At 36.9% G+C, this 19,902-nt stretch overlaps 2 protein-coding genes across 4 annotated transcripts in view; one reads left to right on the forward strand and one right to left on the reverse strand.

Annotated features, from left to right (window-relative positions):
* Window positions 1–19,902, reverse strand: part of LOC149799263 (uncharacterized) — a 75,417-nt gene that overhangs the window by 37,798 nt on the left and 17,717 nt on the right. The window lies entirely within an intron of this gene.
* On the forward strand, window positions 8,742–18,114 carry LOC149799264 (uncharacterized). 2 transcript variants are annotated; one of them, XM_089958569.1, is made up of 2 exons: window positions 8,742–9,039; window positions 16,444–18,114. In XM_089958569.1, the coding sequence occupies exons 1-2, from the start codon at window positions 8,989–8,991 to the stop codon at window positions 17,038–17,040; spliced, it is 648 nt and encodes a 215-aa protein (XP_089814695.1). In that variant the 5' UTR covers window positions 8,742–8,988; the 3' UTR covers window positions 17,041–18,114. The 2 variants fall into 2 exon arrangements, with proteins under 2 accessions (XP_089814695.1, XP_089814696.1); XM_089958570.1 differs by lacking the exon at window positions 8,742–9,039 and adding an exon at window positions 14,667–14,808.

A 19,902-nucleotide genomic window follows, 5' to 3' on the forward strand; every position in this document is an offset into this window, starting at 1 on the left:
CGGTAAACGAACATTTTCAACAATCCAGTCAAGTTCTTATGGACGCTATTTTTGTTCATGTGTGACCCGTGACCTCGATTGTTCGATATTACATGTATGTGACTCACATATATTTACACTCAGACAAAGTCACAGTGAACTTACTGCCGAAAGTAATATCTGAAATATATTGACTTTATATAAAAACTGTCAGATTTATTGAGTAATGCAATTTGTTTTGTGTATAGTTGCAACCTCCCCAGCAACCGCACTTCTTTTAGTATCATTATACCCTGTATTTTGGTTTGCCACAGTTTATCCATTATAGAACTGTTGTTCTGCTACTGTAAACTATATAGATGAATTAGGATATAGAGTTTTTGTCTCAGAGTTTTGTTCAGAGTAAACTATAAGATGTGAGAATGTTGTATATACTGAAATATATTGAACCTTATTCATATGTGGTCGATATCGCAAGATTTGAGCTAGACTGAAGATTGCCAGTTTGTCACACAGGTGCTCGACGCAAGCCTGATGTTGAGAAGAAAAAAACAACCCACAATAATCTAAAGGAAAAAATCATACATAGTGACAAAAATACGTTAGACTACCCCCGTGACCCATTCTGACATAGGACCCTCTCTATCATAATATATAAGATAGAAGGTACGGAACTTCCAAATACTTCGTTCCACCCATGACTCTCTATTTTCTTCTGCTATTACCGTTTTTTAAGGCACACGACCATACTGTATGGCTTGGCTTACTCCTGAGATATTTTTCTATTCATCAAGCCATAATTGACTTTTCTGCGTTGTACCAAACTGAAATTACAGGCTCCGAAACTTGCGATTTTCGCGACTTTTACTCTGAGACAAGTGCGTGCACATCTGAAAACCGGTGACAAGAGCAACACGTACCATGTTTGCGACTCTACAATGCATCCATTCTTGAATCACAGAACAGTGGTAGATGCAAAAGTAAGTTTTTACTTACCATTAACTCGATTCAACTTTAGGAATCCTGTTCCATGCAAAAATTAGACATTGTCTTCTTCACTGCACAGATATCGTATACATGCGACTATTTTCAAAGTAGGTAAACTATGCGGCATACACGTCAATGCCGAAATATGATTGGCTCAAAAGATCACAACTATTATCACATGAGCTCGGACTTGTCTCAGAGTAAAAAATTCGCAAAAATCGCACATTTCGGAGCCCGTAATAATGGCTCGATGAATAGAAAAATATCTCAGGAGTAAAACAAGCAATATAGTATGGAGTGTGCCTTTAAAAACGGAAATAGCAAAAGGAAATCGAGGGTCATGGGTGGAAAGAAGTATTTGGAAGTTCCGTACCTTCTCTCTTATATATTATGATAGAGAGGGTCCAATGTCAGAACGGGTCATGGGGGTAATCTAAGGCATTTGTGTCACTCTGTATGATTTTTTTCTTTGGATTATTTTGGGTTTTTTTCTTCTCAACATCAAGCTCGCGTCGAGCACCTGTGGTTTGTCACATATGATTCGTTGGCGTATTCGGTCTGCTAATTCTGATTGGTACGGTACTGTTACGTGGTTAAAAACCGAAGGTTAAATATTGGAGTGGAAGAAGGGACTTGTCAAATAACTGCAAAGCGCGGCCAAATTCATAACCAGAAGTAACACCTGTGAAGTCCAACACCTCTTTTAGGTAATAACATATATAAATTTCTAGATAATAATAATAGTATAGGACTGACAAGGTAATATAATACTCTGAATTACTTGAACATTATTTAGGCGAAAACTTAACAATAATTTGAACATTGAACGTCCGGGTTTTTAACAGTATGCTGAGGAAAGCAGTTTGGAAAATTACGTAGGAAATGCTTGAGTAAGCAAATTAATATTCCATATTGTCGTGCAGTTATCTCCCACCACATCGGTAACCTGGGTTAAACGAATACAAAGCAAATCTTCAACTCTCGTCTGTTGGGGTCACTCTATGATTTCCAATTATTATTTAGTTTATTTAACATTGAAACAGACAATTATGTGCTGAGACATTTTACTGAAATGATCCAGAAACAAAACATCGAAAATTAACGTCAGTATCTAATTATTACAATAGAAGAGTGCAAGCAACGAGTGTTTCCTTGCAGGAGTATATTTGTCTTATTCCAATAAATATTATGTACTGGTGACAGCTTTCTAGTTTCTGAGTTATGTTGCTTTCATTAAACATTTTTGTTGACTTTACTGTTGAGTGGAACTTCTTCAATGAACCTTCCCTAGCAGACAGGACTTTTAGGGTCGCTTACAGTACAGCTTATCATGTATATTCCAGAATAAATCCAGTGTCTACTTTCCATATAGAATAACGATGGTTTTGCTTATAAGGGATCCGGCTGACAGTGCGAGTCAGCAAACTGATGCTTTGCTCACATAACGCCATTAACTTAATCATGCTTTTCACCAGAAGAAATACAAAGACACTAGCCAGCTTTTCGTAAACCGAACAGCTGGTTTTTCACTTAAGTATTTGTACAAAATATGGCAGACGTGCAGGTGTTTATTTCATCTCCATGGAACATTTGATTTGTATCATGTACTACTATATAAATCGTGAAGTATTACGTCAGAAGTATTTTACTACCTGATAATTTGCATCCTTGAGTAGGCGTCTTACTTTTCACAATGTAATCCATATTCAAAACGTGACTGAACAGTTTTGAAAGACAAGTATATGGTAATAACATTCCAATACGCATACGTTTGACACTAATTATAAACGTGTGAAATCTTGCGGATATTCAGTCTCAGTATCTTTATATGTAATCGTCCCGGACATGTGAATATTCAGTCTCAGTATCTTTATATGTAAGCGTCCCGGACATGTGGATATTCAGACTTAGTCTCTTTATATGTAAGCGTCCCGGACGTGTGGATATTCAGACTTACACTATGTCATGAAATAATAGTGGGGCAACAACTTTAAAACATTATCACAATTAAAAATTGACTACGTTCTAAATCGAGCTGAAATGCTACATATAAGTTTCGATATCATAGAAACCCAAAAGAACACAGTGCTTCGCTTTTACCATCTTGTTAACCTCTTAACATTATTTTGTTCTTTTACAATACCAGTTATCCGAGGAAAAAAGACCTATTGAAAATTCTCTGGGCGATACAATCGGTAATTAGAGTTACGTAGGAAACCCATGTGACCCCAGCAACTAAGTATAGATTCATCTTCATGAGCGCGTGCAGATGATGTGAACTGTCAGATTTTTTTTAGTATATATTCTTTCCTTGAGACGAAAATAAACAGAAACTATTTAGCTGAACTGTTTGGTTTTATAAAGCACCTTTCACTGCCACTTTGTAAGGAATTTGTATAACCCTTGTGAGGCGAAGTGTTTGAAAATAAAACTTGAACGAAATTTTTTTCTGAGCATAGAATCTTCTCTGAAATGCAATCAGGTTATTTTTTTCACTGTTTAGATCGCCACTCTTTAGCTGGGCGTGGATAAGTTGTATTCGGTCTTGAACCAAAGTCTTTCATCTTTAACAAACGTTTCTCATTTTGAGACCCTCACCCAAGCCCCACATCCGATTATGTGTTTCCACACCACAATTTCGATCATATTTAACCGGAATAGTAAGCCAGGAATTGTGTTTTGCCCCCCCCCCCCACACACACACACTTTGCTTAGCACAAAGTTTACCGGAGTCATATTTAACAGGGATTGTAAGTCAAGAACTGTGCACTGTACAGAGAGAGAGAGAGAGAGAGAGAGAGAGAGACAGAGAGAGACAGAGAGACAGAGACAGAGAGACAGAGACAGAGAGAGACAGAGACAGAGAGATGGGAAAACATCATTGCCGATATCTTGTGCGTTCCCTTTGTGAGTATTAGTACAAGAAATATGAATAAAAACAACCTGTAGCTATGATAGATGCCGCTTCTATATTTATCGTAATTTCTTATCTCAAAATCATATTGGTAAGCTAGCCAAAATATAAAAGTGGTTAAGTCATTAGAAATGATCACATGGGTGCTACTTCATGATTGCGTCCTTGACTGCCAGAAAAAAAAAGGACTAACAAGGCCTGTTTGTTGCCTTACATTTTGATCCCAGCAACTGTCGACACCTCATATCCCGAAATCTGTTTCGTAGACTTTGGAGGTAATAACTTCTGCATTCCATAGGTACTGTTACGCTTTGTCCGTAAATGTAATTAGCATGACACAGGGACTGGATGATGTCAATGCATGATTCATATTACAGTAAGGAAAAATAATTATTTTACCCAGTGTTCGATTGCGCGATTCACGTAATTAACATACGGTAGAACAGACATGTGCAAAGTACTACCGAAGTCAGACCGCGACTTGCTTTTATCCGCCTGTTAACATCACAGGGTGTAAATTTCTAAGTCGCTATTCCGGCCCGCGTGCTGGAGGAAGTTGCACATTCCTTCCGTTGAAGATTACATACGCATGTAGTGTGCAAGCAAACGTTGGTTAGCAGCTGTGATGGGATTCTGGAAAGACTATTGTAATTGCCTTGGCTCTATAACTTACATGTGTTGACGTGCCGTTAAAAACCCATCAATCAATAGAGCAATCAATGTTTTACGTCTATAGACCCTATTTTGTAATTACTTACCATCGCCATCACCATTCTCCACTTTCCCAATGTTGCCGAGTGTGGCCAGATCATTTTGATGAGAAAACAAAAACTAAAATATCTGCCGAACATTTGTCTTCATTACAGTTCTTGCAATGACTTACGGTCAGCACTTATAAACACTAGCTGCACAAAGGTTGTTCTATACACATTATTGCGTATACAAGCTGGCCTACAGTTACAAATCTTTTATATGATAAGCGTTTGCTACTTTGCTATTGTAACACTATAATGAGAACGCACTACCTCCTACCCCCGTCTCTCTCTCTCTCGAACGAAAACAGAAAACACTCCAAACTAAAAAACTAGACAAAGGTCGTTCTAAAACCTCCTTTACATCCAGCCTTGCGATTCTTGGAAGTAAGAGATAATTTTAATTGGATTGATTGTAAACAAATGATTACAGACGATATTCTTTCAGACTGGAATAATATTAGGAAATTACAAAATTCAGATGAACGATAGATAGATAGATAGATAAATAGATAGATAGATAGATAAACTGACTTCGGCCTCGAAGATCATTTCTGATTCTCCGCCAAAATCATCAAAATAAATTCCATCCGTCCATCACGCAATAATACGCATATATAAACATATTGCGTGATGGACGGATGGAAATTTATTTTGATGATTTTGGCGGAGAATCAGAACAATGATCTTCGAGGCCGAAGTCAGTTTATCTATCTATCTATCTATTTATAAATGAACTTAATATGGTGCACATTTTCAATCACAATCCTTTCTGCTTTCTGTTCCACCCTCCCCTCTCATGCATAACGAACAAACTTCTCAGAAATGTGGAGTGAGAAAGAAAATAATTTTGGGCTGGATTAAAAACTTGAATTAGAAATTAAACCAAGTAACCTAGAAGAATATGGTTCGTCGTAACGATATGTGTGCACTTTCCTTGGGATTTGTCTACAGTGTTTATCAATTATACAAAGTTACAAACCATTTCAACAGTATATGGTACATTTCTCGGTTACGTTGTGCACATACTGTGATATATTTCATGTTTAGTTGTTGTTTCTTAAACATATTATAATGTTCAAAACTCAATATTTATTGATAAAATATGAAAATGTCCACCGACTATATACTCTCACCCCATCTCTCTCTCTCTCTCTCTCTCTCTCTCTCTCTCTCTCTCTTTGGACCATCGATGCAAGATATGAGCTAAAATCTATGAAATGACGAACCTACAGGATTTTCGTTCGTTTCAGCCCACGATGTCTCTGGACTTATGAATGATGGTAAAAGTTAAGTCAGACGGACCAAAGAATGAGAGAGAGAGAGAGAGAGAGAGAGAGAGAGTATATAGTCGGTGGTACGTTACTAAAGCAGAATAATGACTTAGATCAACTGTTAATCATTTAAAAATATTTCAGTTACCTCTTGTTGGTTCGTCATTTCGCTTAGTTTTTATTCCACATTTATTTCCTTGCGCCGGTATGTTAACGACTAAGCGTTCATGTGAATAACCAACTGGTTGTAATGCTCAACTTTCATCATTAAAATAATCAACTTATCAATATGCAAAGGTGATTATGAATAGCTACAAACGGCATAGAACTACATCTTGTAGTGGACACACTCGGGGATGTGAGGAGTTCATTTGCAAGGTCAGTATACACATCTGCTTGTAGTAAATATGAACTTCGTTCAAAGGGCAAATATATGTATTTGTATGTGATACTAATAAAATATATGTACTCGTTGTATAAATGTTTCTTTTGAAGGAAACTCGGCAAGCCTTGTTTTCTTTTAATGAAAAATGTATACATATCGTGGTATCTCATTGATACAGCGTACATACTATATATCTTTTTCCTTTATAACTGATTTATGGAAACGGAAACGGCATATTTCTGTCTCATAATTAACGTTTTTCATCGTTCCACTAACACTAGGTCGCGTAACGTCATTAAGTTGGCACGTGCCTATGAGACTACACAGGTACCAATTAGAATTCTCACAGGTATTATAACATTTTATGATAAAGATCAGTCTGTCCATGATTTTTTTTTTTTACCAGACTTTAGGGCATTTATTGGGTAAGGCGAACATAGGTTTTGTTTTTGAAGCGTGTATGAGAGATTGTTATTTAGACATTAAAACGTTTCTTTTTTCTCTTTTACAGCTTCGGTTGATTACTTTTACGAATCTCTGTTTAGGGTCGGACGTAAAGCATTTGACAGCTGTACAATATTTTCAATATGACACTATCAGGGCCGAATTTAAACCCAAGTTAAACAACCTACAGCTTAGAGTCTCTGGAGGGCCTCTCAAAGTTTAAGAATTTTATTGTACAGCCAAAAAGGGCCTCAACAATTTCCCATAGCATAGGGTCTCACCCTGACTAAATCCGGCCCTAGACACTATTATCATATACATGCCATTGAGAATAAACGAATTGAAGTTATATATATATATATATATATATATATATATATATATATATATATATATATATATATATATATATACAGACAAAGTTATGTTTGTTAGTGTTGCAAAAGGTCTTCGATTCATTCAAACATTGATGTTTTACGTGGAAGAAAGATTTGACTGGTCAAGAGAGAATTGTATGTAACAGTTCATATTTCCAATGGCGTACTAAAGGTAAATGGAGCCCGGGGCGACGATGAAGCCCCAAAGGTTTTTGGCGCCCAAAATCGTCTGCCCCCCACCCCCACGTTACTACGCTACTGCATATTCCTTCAACAAGGAAAACAACCAAAATATATAAAAAAATTGCCTGATAATTCCAAAACGAAAATGCATGACTATTACATAAGATGTTTGTGTTTTGATAATAAGTCCAAGGATTAAACATCTGATCCGCTATAAACATCTTAAAGCGTACGATCGCCAGGCTAAAGCTATCATGATTACAATGTGTTTACATTTAGACTAAAATGTCAAAAAAGTTGAACCGTTTGAGTCCTAGCTACGATGTCGTAGCCTCAACTTGATTTGTTGTGGTTGAGGCTACGAACCGATCCCATATCATGTAATGGAGCAAAACAAAATCATCACTAAAGTGAGAAAAACAAACAGTGTAGAAATCAACTACATAATTATAATCATGTTGTGAAAGAAGTTTGGCTTAGTTTGAATTTATTAAGCCCGTACACGATAAAATAAATTGGCATGGTTACACTAACCTCATTCTGTCCGCCATGACAGATAACGCGAGACTCTCACCGTTACCTCTTTTCTACGTAAAGCTTGCCAGATCATATTTGGATATTCTATGCTATATTATTATGAATCAAGTGCGAATAATCGCTTCTTGGTGGAATTTAAAAGTTGCCGATAAACCGTATTTACTTTTAATGCGCAGAATTTCTGACCCTAACGGCGCCAAATTTTTACTACGATTTGTTTACATTTCCAAATAAGGCGTCATTGTCCTAATATGGCACACAAACAAACGAGGCTGAGAACCGAAGTAATCACTATTTGAAATAATATGGCTGACATCTAAACGAAAATATCGGCTAAAAAAGGTAAACGAGATTTTACAACTATTTCTACAATGATTTTCGATACTTCCTGTATTAAATAAGAGGACTACTCAATTTATTGGATTACATGCAAGGAATATGTTTAAAGTGTTATTATTAGGCTAAAAGAGCGCCGGGTGTGAATCGCACCCGGATTGCTCCATTAACACGTATATGCTCATGTTAGTATCCTGTCCACGAGGAACGAGTAAGGGTACTAATATTAGTACTATTTGAGTCCCACCTCCTTACTGTCACTAATTTGTTTCCTGGTTGGGCCGGGCAGGGCCTCCAGGACGGACGGGCACCACAGCACGGCTGTACCTGTTACCACGTTAGCTACGCCACTGATATATATATATATATATATATATATATATATATATATATATATATATATATATATATATATATATATATATGCAATCTTTGCTCTCTTTCTTCTCTTTTTTTCATGCTGCGTCGGCACTTTTACTGGACAACAAGTAGTACGTTTAAGAGTTATTTATGGTTGGTTCTTGGTTCTTCCTTCAGGTCCATAACATTTACCGGTAAGTACAGATACATAATTTGCGCTCCACAACACATTAAGAAGTAATTGTCTCGACAACAACACGAACAACGTACTTCAGGAATGAACAAGAACGCATTGTTTAGATTACAGGCCCGTCTTTGTGTACGGTCCAGCTCAAACCGTATACACTCTATCAACCAGACAGTGTTCTGAAGATTGTACACCTTTAACCAACTTCTGCATTTCGAACGGTTTCACCTGTATATTACGAATGCATCACGCTGGAAGAAATATCAGAGCTCTATGTGTGTTGGCATCAATGTACAGACGGGTTTGAGAATTGCACGTTTTGAGGTACGTTCTTTTGAGAATTACATTTTTAGAAAACAGTGATAGCGTGGATGATAACATGTGTGATATTATGAACTGCAATGAAGCCAAAATATGTCTAATAATACACGAAAGCGGTTTATTACAAGTAAGCTGTAGCATGATAATATGAGTCGATATCTGTCCAGGCCAGGAAGGTTCGGCTGTCTCTTTGTGTCCTTTAGAAAGGTTATTAACTCATATATTCTCGGCATGATATAGCACGTGCTGTGTTAAACGTGCCGCTAAAAACCAGCCAGTGAAATCCTCAGCATATTGTATGATTATGCAGCATCACGTGATGCCTTTTACATTCGTTCTTATCAGGCCCGGCCCAGAGGCAAGGCGAACGAGGAAACCGCATTTGGCCCCGCGCTTTCAATAAATGCAATTTTTGTGCTTTGGATCCCGCGCTCACAGCTTGCTACCTTGGGCCCCGCACGCTTCCTTAGGCCCCACACATCCTAGGGCCGGGCATGGTTCTTACACATGTACTCCATATTCTCCCTACAAAGAATGTTTACTCAACTATCCTCCGTTACCATGGCTCCAGTTTTTAATACTTCTCAAGATAAAACCCCACAATTTCGTCTCTGAATTGAAATTTGATTAAGGCTGTTTTGGATGATAATTTACATGAACGTTAAAAGAAACCAAACTGCCCACCCACCACAAAAATATACCCCCACTCCCCCCCAACAAACGAAACAACAATATCAAGAAGGAAAAAATAAGGCCTTGTTCCAAAGCAGGGTTCTGTATAAACTTTTCTGTTGGAATTTCCTGGTTCATTCACTCGACGATTTAAACTGAGTACGGACTGAAAATGAAAGTGGCAGTTAATAAAACGTTTAGTTGTTGTTGTTGTTGTGGGGTTTAACGCCATTTGTCAGCACACGATAGGCTATACATGGCGGCCAGTATTAATGGTGGAGGAAGAACCCGGGAAAACCCCGGAAAGAACCACCGACCCACGAGAAGCTACTGGCAAGCTTTCTCACATACCCACATTGGCTGAATCTTAGAATCGAACCGCCGCAGACAGAGGTGAGATGGCAGTGATCCGTAACGAAGAGCGCTTTAGACCACTCGGCCACTCGGGGCCCCAATAAAACGTTTAGTGACTACGGCAGGCAATATATGCCTAAAATATAACAGTGAGAGGAAATTATTTAAATTAGAATTATTTTCGTTTTTACACTATCTTTCTTAGTCACGGCTCATTTTCTGACTTCTATTAGTCAAAAGAAACGCAAAGTCCATAACAAAATATTTATGAAAAATGCATAAGTCTTGCCTAGGATGATGGATTAGCTTCCATTAAGAAAAGTGCTCGTCTCTTCTTAAACGTAGCACATGGCTCTTGTTTTCAGATAGACACCTTTTACGTTTTGAGCAGTAATTAAAAATTACTTTAAATTATTCTAGAAGTTTTAATTTATAAAAAAAAAAACGGTTTCATATTACTACTGCTCAGATCTTCCAAAAAAAAAAAAAAAGGAACAAAATTACGATGAAATCCGTTTACGGCAACGACAACAACATCGATGCTGATGATGTAGACGATGGTAATGGTTAAAATAGCTGCGAATGTGAGTGATCTGAAACATGGGTTCATGTGTTTCGGAAGAATTGTAAACGACATCTGTACAGAGAGTTTCAAAGCACCTGTTACAGTAATTACATCAAGAGCAGGCCCGGAATCTGTTGCTCTTCGGAGAAGAAAAGCTATTTTGACAAGTTTATGTTTAAATGCAATTTAACCCTGTTAGTTAACAAACAATAACATAAACGATACCTTTGCGTATCCGACTGATGATTGACAGGCTCGCTGAAGGTTATGTTTACACGCAACAGTGACCGGTGTTGCCATCCCGACTCTAATAACAAATTAAACGTGGAATATTCCCATCAATATACGCAACATATGATTACAAACAAGAGTACTCTATATTTCAACAACTAGCTGGAACGAAACATCGACAAATCACCAGGTGATGTTTATGATATACATTTAGATATGCTATTTCTATGTATGTATGTATGTATGTTCAGACGGACAGACGGACATATGTACGTACCTATCTATATATCCTCAAAATGAAATAGTTTTCACTTTTTTTATTAAGTTTTATGCTAAGTAAGATTGGTGTAATTATGTAAATTTTTCAGACTGTATCCGAAATCTATTTTTGTTTACAGTCTTTGTAAAATAGCATACTCCATTGCGTTATAATCAGTCAGTTTATTCTCGTATGCATTAACTGCTGAGTGTCAGGTGGAAATGTGAAACTGTAACTTGTTTTTGTAACATCTGCGGCTATGTCACAAACTGCTTCACCCTAAAATCTATTAAAGATGGCAAAAACATTGCGATAAACCAAAATCTTTTGGGCATGTTCACTTTAATCTTAACTAAATTATATTTTTCACTAATATCTTCGTGTCTATGATTAGATCCAAATTAAAATCTTCGGAATCATCATAGCTTCAGTCGATCGAATAGACTGGCACGACTACGATTCTCCACAAAGAAACATGTAACATGAATTTAAATTGGTTCTCAGTTTCAGTCAGTAACTCAAATAGCCTTGTTACAATGATGTTAGATCTTTGTTACAATAGCCTTGTAAGTTGTTACAATGATGTTAAGTCTCGCAGCATGATTTACCGAGATCTATTTGTATTCACAATATATCAGAAACAGCATCACGATGCCTTAAACTCAATCCGTCTCTGCTCACACTTTCTCAGAATAAACGCTTTATGATAATGTATATGAATTGTCTTGGAAAGGGGAAATGGTTTATATCAGGGTGAAAAATACTACACACACACACACACACACACACACACATATACATACATACATACATACATACATACATACATACGTACGTGTGTGTATATGTGTGTGCGTGACACATGTATGCATCTTTTATAACTTAAGAGTGAGTTAAATCTTTTGGAGAGATGTGAGAGGCATATTACGTTTAACTTACTTCATTAGTCTGACTTAGTCTGACTTAATTATTCTGCTCCCGTACTGAAGAAATTCTTCAACTTGACTACTAATTAAAACACAGTTGTTGATATTAATTAGCAAAGTATTTAATAGGTTTAAAAGAGGTTTGAAAGTCGTAGTCTACTCAACTGAAGGCTCATCTTTCGTATGGAAGTTATCTAATCAAATGAAACCAGTATGGTACAATACAAAATTATAATGTTCGATTTTCGGTGTTTAATGCAATTGATAGTTGCGTAACCAGTATAGTAATATACATAGTGTGTGTGTGTGTGTGTGTGTGTGTGTGTGTGTGTGTGATTTGGATTTTTAAGGTACATTTCACAATTGTTCAGTCATATCGCTCGCTCTCTGCAGTGTAGCAGTAAATAGTGATGTCTAGCACTGGGACATGATGCCACAGACATGTAGCAACCTGTCCCATCAATTCACATTATCCAGGCGCCAGGCCAACCAATTCGAACATTAACCTCTTAATGTTGAGCGCCTAGCGAATCATTTTTAGTACCATGTTTATAAGTCTTTGGTGTGACTCGGCTGGGATTCGAACCCGCGACCTCCATCATCTGAGGCGAACGCTCTAACCACTTAGGTCACCGGAGCGGTTTCAATATAATACAATATAATACAATCCAAACTATAATATATATAACTATAACTGAAAGTTTTGTAAACAGTATTGTACAATCCAAAATTATGATATTCGAGTTTTAATGTTCATTGATACTGAAAGTTTCGTAACCAGTACGGTACATTCCATATTCGGAGATATTGAAATTGAGAAATATTGTAAATGTAGCACCTGTGTCATAAATATATATACATGGAATAAATACGATTTCGTATAGTTTCAAATTTCGTTCTTATTCGTTAATTTATACAGATAAATATATAGATAGAGAAAGACAAGTAAATGCAGATAGATCCACATACAGACATACATACAAATATCGTTTGTCTGCAGGGGTCGTTTACAATTATTATCTGTGGATTAACCGATAATCTATACCACTAGCCACGTGAGCAAACATTATATATGTTATTGAAAGCTTGATATTTTTAATGTGCAATGGTCGTTTGAAGTTTAGAAAACGTACGGCTGTAAATCTAATAAAATCCGTAGTCAAAAACTCCTATTCAAGTTTAATGAAAATGTTCTGATGTAATTTTGTTGGGAGTAGGATGAGATGATGGAAAATTATGGAATATCTAATTGATTTTTGTTGTCGTGGGTATTTTGCGTTTTGATTCTAAAATCCACTGATACTGAGAGACTGAGTATTACTATCAGTTTCGAGGTCAGAATTCATTTTTTTCATAACCCAAATACTTCAGCATGTATACTAAAAATGCAAGAGAATGCAAATGAAATGTAGAAAAGAGACTATTTAATATACGAGAGCAAACTTTGTTTCCCCTTACCTTTCATCTCCCGCCTTGCTTGTCTTTGGTGTAAATAATTTACTAAGATATATGTATTACATGCATGCAGTATTAATTTCTATGCGCATAGAAAAGGTGGCGACAGATGAAAAAATGGATGCTTTTCGCCAAAAGCTTTAAAAAAAATTCACCTTCTCTACAAATTCTGAAAGTAACCACACAAGTGTTTGTCCTGAATAAAACAACTATTTCAGCGTAAAACATCAAACATTTATATATATATATATATATATATATATATATATATATATATATATATATATATATATATATATATATATATATATATATATATAAAATCTTGTTTTCGTCCTTGCCGGGCTCGTGTTATTTAAGATTATTGTTCGTCTCAGGCTAAGATCTCGCCAGAAACACTGGAACCTCGCTCTTGATAACAATTCAGTACAAATCCCCTGAGGGTAGTGATCATGATTGAATCACAGTGAATCATACAGTTTTACGTCATTGCTACGCACGCTATCTTTGTTGCGTCCATAAATTTGTTACTGAAGTTAGCCTAGATGTTTCTTTTAATGGTTAAAATAATTATATTTCATGGTTACTTTGGTTTGTACAATCTTGGTCTTCAATATTCTAAATATTTTGCTTTGTGCGGACTGATATTCTATGCAAGGTGTGCTTAAACAAATACCCCAGAAGTCAAAATAAAGTCTGCAGTCATTGTTATAAGTTGCAGTTGAGGAAACAGAGACTCGTGAAATTCTTTTTATCTGACTCTTTCTACAAACTAAGAATTAAGTCGGATACCAAACGTCATTTGTGTTATTCTGGACATATCTTCTTATCATTGCATGTAAACGGTCAAAATAAAATGTTTGTGCCAGCATATGATGTTTTGCAGCAATGAAACTTTTAATAGCATTCTCTCTCTCTCTCTCTCTCTCTCTCTCTCTCGTCAAGTGTTTGGTTTGTCTAGACGGCAAATATGAATTCCATTTCAGTCTCTAGTCTGTTGTTTGACATCATCCTTCAGATGCCGAACACAAATTTGCATTTACAGCAAGCTTTGCGCGAGTCCTAAACAACCGAAACATTGATTTTTTGTACAACAATGCATACCATCAACTCCAAGTATAACGAAGGGCTCATTTGTCTTACAAAGCAAGGACGTAGTTTTGTATCTGTTTTAGCGGAAATGATTCATTCAGTTACCAGGATGGTTTTCTGTAGAACAACCACCAGTGCCTACGTCTAATGTTGAAAAAGGTTCGGCCAGTTGTGTGGAATCCAAATAGATCTTTTCTTGGGAAACTGCATCATGACAGGTAGAGTATAGTCGAATCTATATATCTAGGTAATTCTTCTGGAACGCTACAACTTGATTAGTACGACATGTTTCCATTTAACATTCTGAGAATAATTTCATCGCCTCGAACTAGGTCAAAAACAAAACAAAAAAATAAGCAAAAAAAAAAAAAAAACAAAAAAAAGAAATCCAAATAAAAAACAAAACAAAATAAATAAATAAATAAATAAATAAATAAAACCTTTTCTAGTCTATTGTCCCTAAATCCGGTTCCATTGTGCGGATCTATATTGAAGACGTGTAAATGTCCCCTTGCGTAATAACCTACAATGTAATGAAGTATATACTGATAATTTACATATATATCAACATGCATGAATTTTAAAATATACTTCGTTTCCATGTTTCCCATGATTTTTTACAAGCTGCGATTGACATACGTTATGCGTAAAGTGCCTGCGATATACATAGACTAGACACTGAGGAAGAATTTAAACGTGCAATTCCATGTACCCAAGACACATTCATTTCGTGCCAAATTCGTCTATGATATGTAAATGTGCAGCAAACTCTTTACATTGTTATTCAGGCAAATGATAGACTGTTTAGAATCTCTTCCCCCCCCCTCCCCCTCCCTTCCTCTCTCCCCCCTCCCTCATTAATACAAGTAACAGTTCAATATCACGTTGTGCCATAGTCGCTAGATAAGCGACTCTGCTATCTGGCGATTTACTATCCAATTTTAGATAATATACCTGCGCCGACCAACTCCGAGGGCACGTCAGTATGGTAAGAGCAAGACATTAGTTCTAAACACGTGGCCCCATTACTTTGTTAATTTTCATGACTTTTTTTTTAAGTCAGTCTCTTGAAAGTAATATTAAACTAAGCACAAATCATTGATAAAACGTGTTTTTTGTAAAGCTTAAATTTGCCGATGCTTATTGGAGCACTTTCGTTGTCAGATCGTTTTCGGGGGTCTTGTTTTACACGTTGTAAAGCTCTTCAGTTTCGGAGGTAAGTAAATCTTGCTTGAAGTTCGCAATCCCATAATGCCTAAATAGATGTGATCGGCTTAAAATAAAAACACCCACGTCCCAACAAAACAAAACAAATAGGAGAAACAACACAACACAAAACAAAGACAAAAAAAGTTGTGAAGTTTGTTCAAGTGGGGGGGGGGGGCAAAACGCCTCCGGGGTGGGTGGTAAAACGCCCCCAAGCCATCCTGACGCCCCTGCGCTAGAAAATGACCTGGTCTTTATACAGCAAGATTGCCCAGTTTATATAGGCCTTGTGAATGGCGGCCATTGTTGGATGCAGCCGCACGCATGGTTTTTATGCAAGATTATTACTTTGTTGGCATCTTCCTGTAAAAATGTTCCATCCATTTGTTTGCAGTATTTTTGACTGAAACTACCTAAAGAAAACAGGGTATGTATGTTTTTAAACAACACAGTATAGAGATGCATTATGTATAATATTTCATGATTCGCAGCAGTTGTTAATTCCGCATATTGTTAAATTGTCAATGCTGTACGATAGGGGCAAAATGCCCCCTACAGGGGGGCGTGTTGCCCCATAAATGTTTAAATGTTAAACACTTTTTAACTAACCGTTCATATGCCTGAAATTATTCTATATTTTTTTGCAGATGGTGCGAACTTACAGAAGGAAAACTGATCGAGGAAATTATGGGACATTAGCTCTAAAAGCGGCTCTTGAAGCAATTCATTCTGGAATTTCACTGAAAGCTGCTGCCAGGAATTATGGAATTCCAGCTAAAACTTTGCATAGACATATAGATTTGAAGGTTTCTCAACCTGGAGTGTCAAAACTGGAAAGGAAGACTACTGTTTTCAAGCCTGCTTATGAGTTACTTCTAGTTGAGCACATCCAGTCCATGGAAAAGGCATTATTTGGACTTACCACAACTGACGTACGGCATTTGGCATACAACTTAGCGGTTCATCTGAATATTAAAAAAAATATCCTGAAAGGCTTTAGGAAAAGACATCCAAATCTAGCCATCAGAGCTCCAGAGGCAACCAGTGTCAGCAGAGCCATGGGCTTTAACCGGTCACAGGTAGTTAATTTTTACCAAGTATATAAGGAATCTCTTGACGCAACACTTGCTGATGGTCTCAGAATATGGAACATGGATGAAACGGACATTAGAACTGTCCACAAGCCAGTAAACATCATTGCATCAAAAGGTGTTAGATCAGTTGGTAAAGTTACAAGCGGTTAACGTGGTCAAACTATTACTGTAATATGTGCCATGAATGTGACCGGTACCTTTGCATCGCCAGCATTTATCTACCCACGTAAACAAATGGTTCCATCACTGATGAATGACGCACCAGCCGGATCACTAGGCTTGTGTAGCCCAAGTGGGTGGACAGTCAGTCATATTTTCTTGCAATGGCTGGAACATTTCACTTCTTTTGTGAAATCCTCGAAGGATTAGTAAGGTTATGATCATTTCTGACAATGCAAAAACATTGACTGAACCAAGCAAAACGGTTGAAGTTCTGCCATTGTGGATGGGTCGGGTAATCCAGAGACAGACCAAACAATTTATACTCAGTCACCTGATAATCAACAAACACATCACTCTGCCATCACCGTCGAGGAGAGAGGTAATCGGAAAATGTTTGACGAAGTTATTCTTGCTGGAAGAACGGAATGTATTACCTTGGGGGTATCTGATAACGAATGCAAAAGTGCAGACGATTCAGCATTTATGAACATATTGTTTAAACTTTCGCCAAAGCCTAGAATATCCAGTCAGCGCACAAGAAAGCGAAAGGCAGAATCAGCCATGAACTTAACATCATCACCATATAAATAGATGCTTATTGAAAAGCAAAGAAAGACGATAACAAATACAAAAGGCAAATGTTATAGGACTGTACAGGCAAGTTGGAGCAAACGGAATGAAACCAAAGTTTCAAAACAGAAAGAAATGCAGACGAAAAAGAAACAGACATGTAGAGAGGACAAAAAGATAGGTAGAAAACCATATAAGACTATGAAGACAACTTGTATAGAGGACCATGAAAAGGGAAAAAAGGCTTCGGGTCCAAAGTCAGTTGCTAAACATGATTTTGCCTTGTCAGCAAACACAACATATAATAAAGACAACATTTGTGGAAACTGCGAATTTGAGTATGGAGAAAGTGATGATCCCTTAATAGAAGATTCCTGGTCGCAATGTAAGAAATGTTCCAGGTGGTGCCGTGAATCATGTGGCACCACCCTCAATATGCAATTTTTCTGTGCTAAGTGTCAGTAATAAAGAATTTTCCAGGAGCATTCACTACTTTTGGGCTTTGTCTTTGTCTTCATTAGTTATGGAAATTAGGGGCTATTTAGATTTGAGCATTGTTGTAGCTGCCTGCTATTCCGCATTGTTGTGCTAATTTGAATGATGCAACAGTATATAGTTTTAGCATATTTGCCATGTATAAAATGTCCATATAGGAATAATCCTCGATTTTACAGTTCAATAGTATCCCTGTAGTTTTACAGACTTTTACAGATGTTGAATGCATTGTGGGGCAAGATGCCCTGGAGGGGGCTTATTGCCCCACCATAGGGGCAAAATGCCCCTTTATAAAGTTTTACCATTTTTCATTTTTCTCGTAAATAGTTTCTTCGTTGTAACCAAACGTCATTCCATTACGTTAGACGTAAAGCATCCTGTAAATAAATTGTCCAATTGCGAACACAATCATGTAAATCATGCCATAAATTACCAAAAGTTGTTAAACGGTGCGTTTTGCCCCCCTCTACCCTATCATAATTGAAACAAAAGAGAATTGTAGGAATGTTTGCACAATAAGTTATGGTCACAAAGGTGAAACAGTTATACACGTTTTATAGATAATCAGGTTATGTTATGAACATGCAAGAATAACGGTGATTGATTAAACCTAAGCATTGATGACTTACAGTGTGAAAACAAACTGACGATGAATTATAACTTTAAAGAGTGTTTTCATCCTAACAAGTGACACAGTTTGACAGATTATGACTAAATATCCGGTTATGAGTAGAAATGTGCAATTGTACACTATCAGATCTTCCAGAGCAGTACAGCTTTAGAAACCATTTTCTTTCTTCTTCACGAGAAAGAAGACAACACTATTAAAACAGGTTACTCGTCAGTTATATAATTTTTGCTATCGTGATTAGGTTTTTCTTCCTCGGGTGGTATATTTTCCAGTCGTGACAAGAAACTACAAAGATAAACTTGACAAATTACCTTACTTCGTTCACATTGCAGACGTCTCGGTCGTTCACGACACTATTTGCAAAATGAAACGTGTTGGTATTTCACATGTTTCGAGCATTAGAGCTACTCGGATGATGCAACGATTGATTAATCGTTTTTTGAGTACACGTGAACAATGCATACTGTGACTGGACTCTTGTTTGCAAGTTACGTGTTTATGATATAAACGTAGGGCTTTTTTCTTTCTTGGCGACACGATGAACGGTCACAATTTACCAGAAACATATTTAATGTCACGATATTTACTCTGATTTCGAACGTGTTAAACACTATACAATTCCTATCATAAATGAGTTGTCAATAACATAACTGACATTTGATTGGTCGACATGTTTCAAGTAGATTTTATGTAAGATTGCTACACTTGAGCAAAACATAAATTTCAGATTAGTAAGCGAAGTCGGTGTGTATGATTTGGCTTTATAACATTGCTTTAAAAAAATGTCAGTTATATCGCTAAGGTGTCTGCAGTGTGGCATTTTATAGTGATGACTAGCATTGGGGAATCATTATGTAGACATTTGCATGATGTCCCACCCAGTCACATTATCCTGACACCAGGCCGACCTATACTAACCTATTAATGCGGAGCGTCTAGTGTGGCAGCTGTTAGTACCATTTTATAAGTCTTTTCGCTTGACTTTAACCCGCAGTCTCCCGCATCCGAGGCGGACGTTCGAACCACTAGGCCACCGGAGCGATCTCTAAACTAAGTCTAAAACCTAAATGTTTCTTGAGAAAAATGTAATGGTTAGTTCTTACATACAGTACTTACTATTCCACAACAATAACGTAAGCATTATCAATAATATA

The sequence above is a fragment of the Sinohyriopsis cumingii genome, chromosome 5, assembly GCF_028554795.1.
Source record: "Sinohyriopsis cumingii isolate HCF-2022 chromosome 5, ASM2855479v2, whole genome shotgun sequence".
NCBI classification, from domain to species: Eukaryota; Metazoa; Mollusca; class Bivalvia; order Unionida; family Unionidae; genus Sinohyriopsis; species Sinohyriopsis cumingii.

Coding starts and splice junctions, on each gene's coding strand:
- LOC149799264 (XM_089958569.1), top strand. CDS start 8,989: ATGTGTGTTGGCATCAATGTACAGACGGGTTTGAGAATTGCACGTTTT. Junction 9,040..16,443: donor TGAGAATTGCACGTTTTGAG/GTACGTTCTTTT, acceptor ATTTTTTTGCAG/ATGGTGCGAACTTACAGAAG.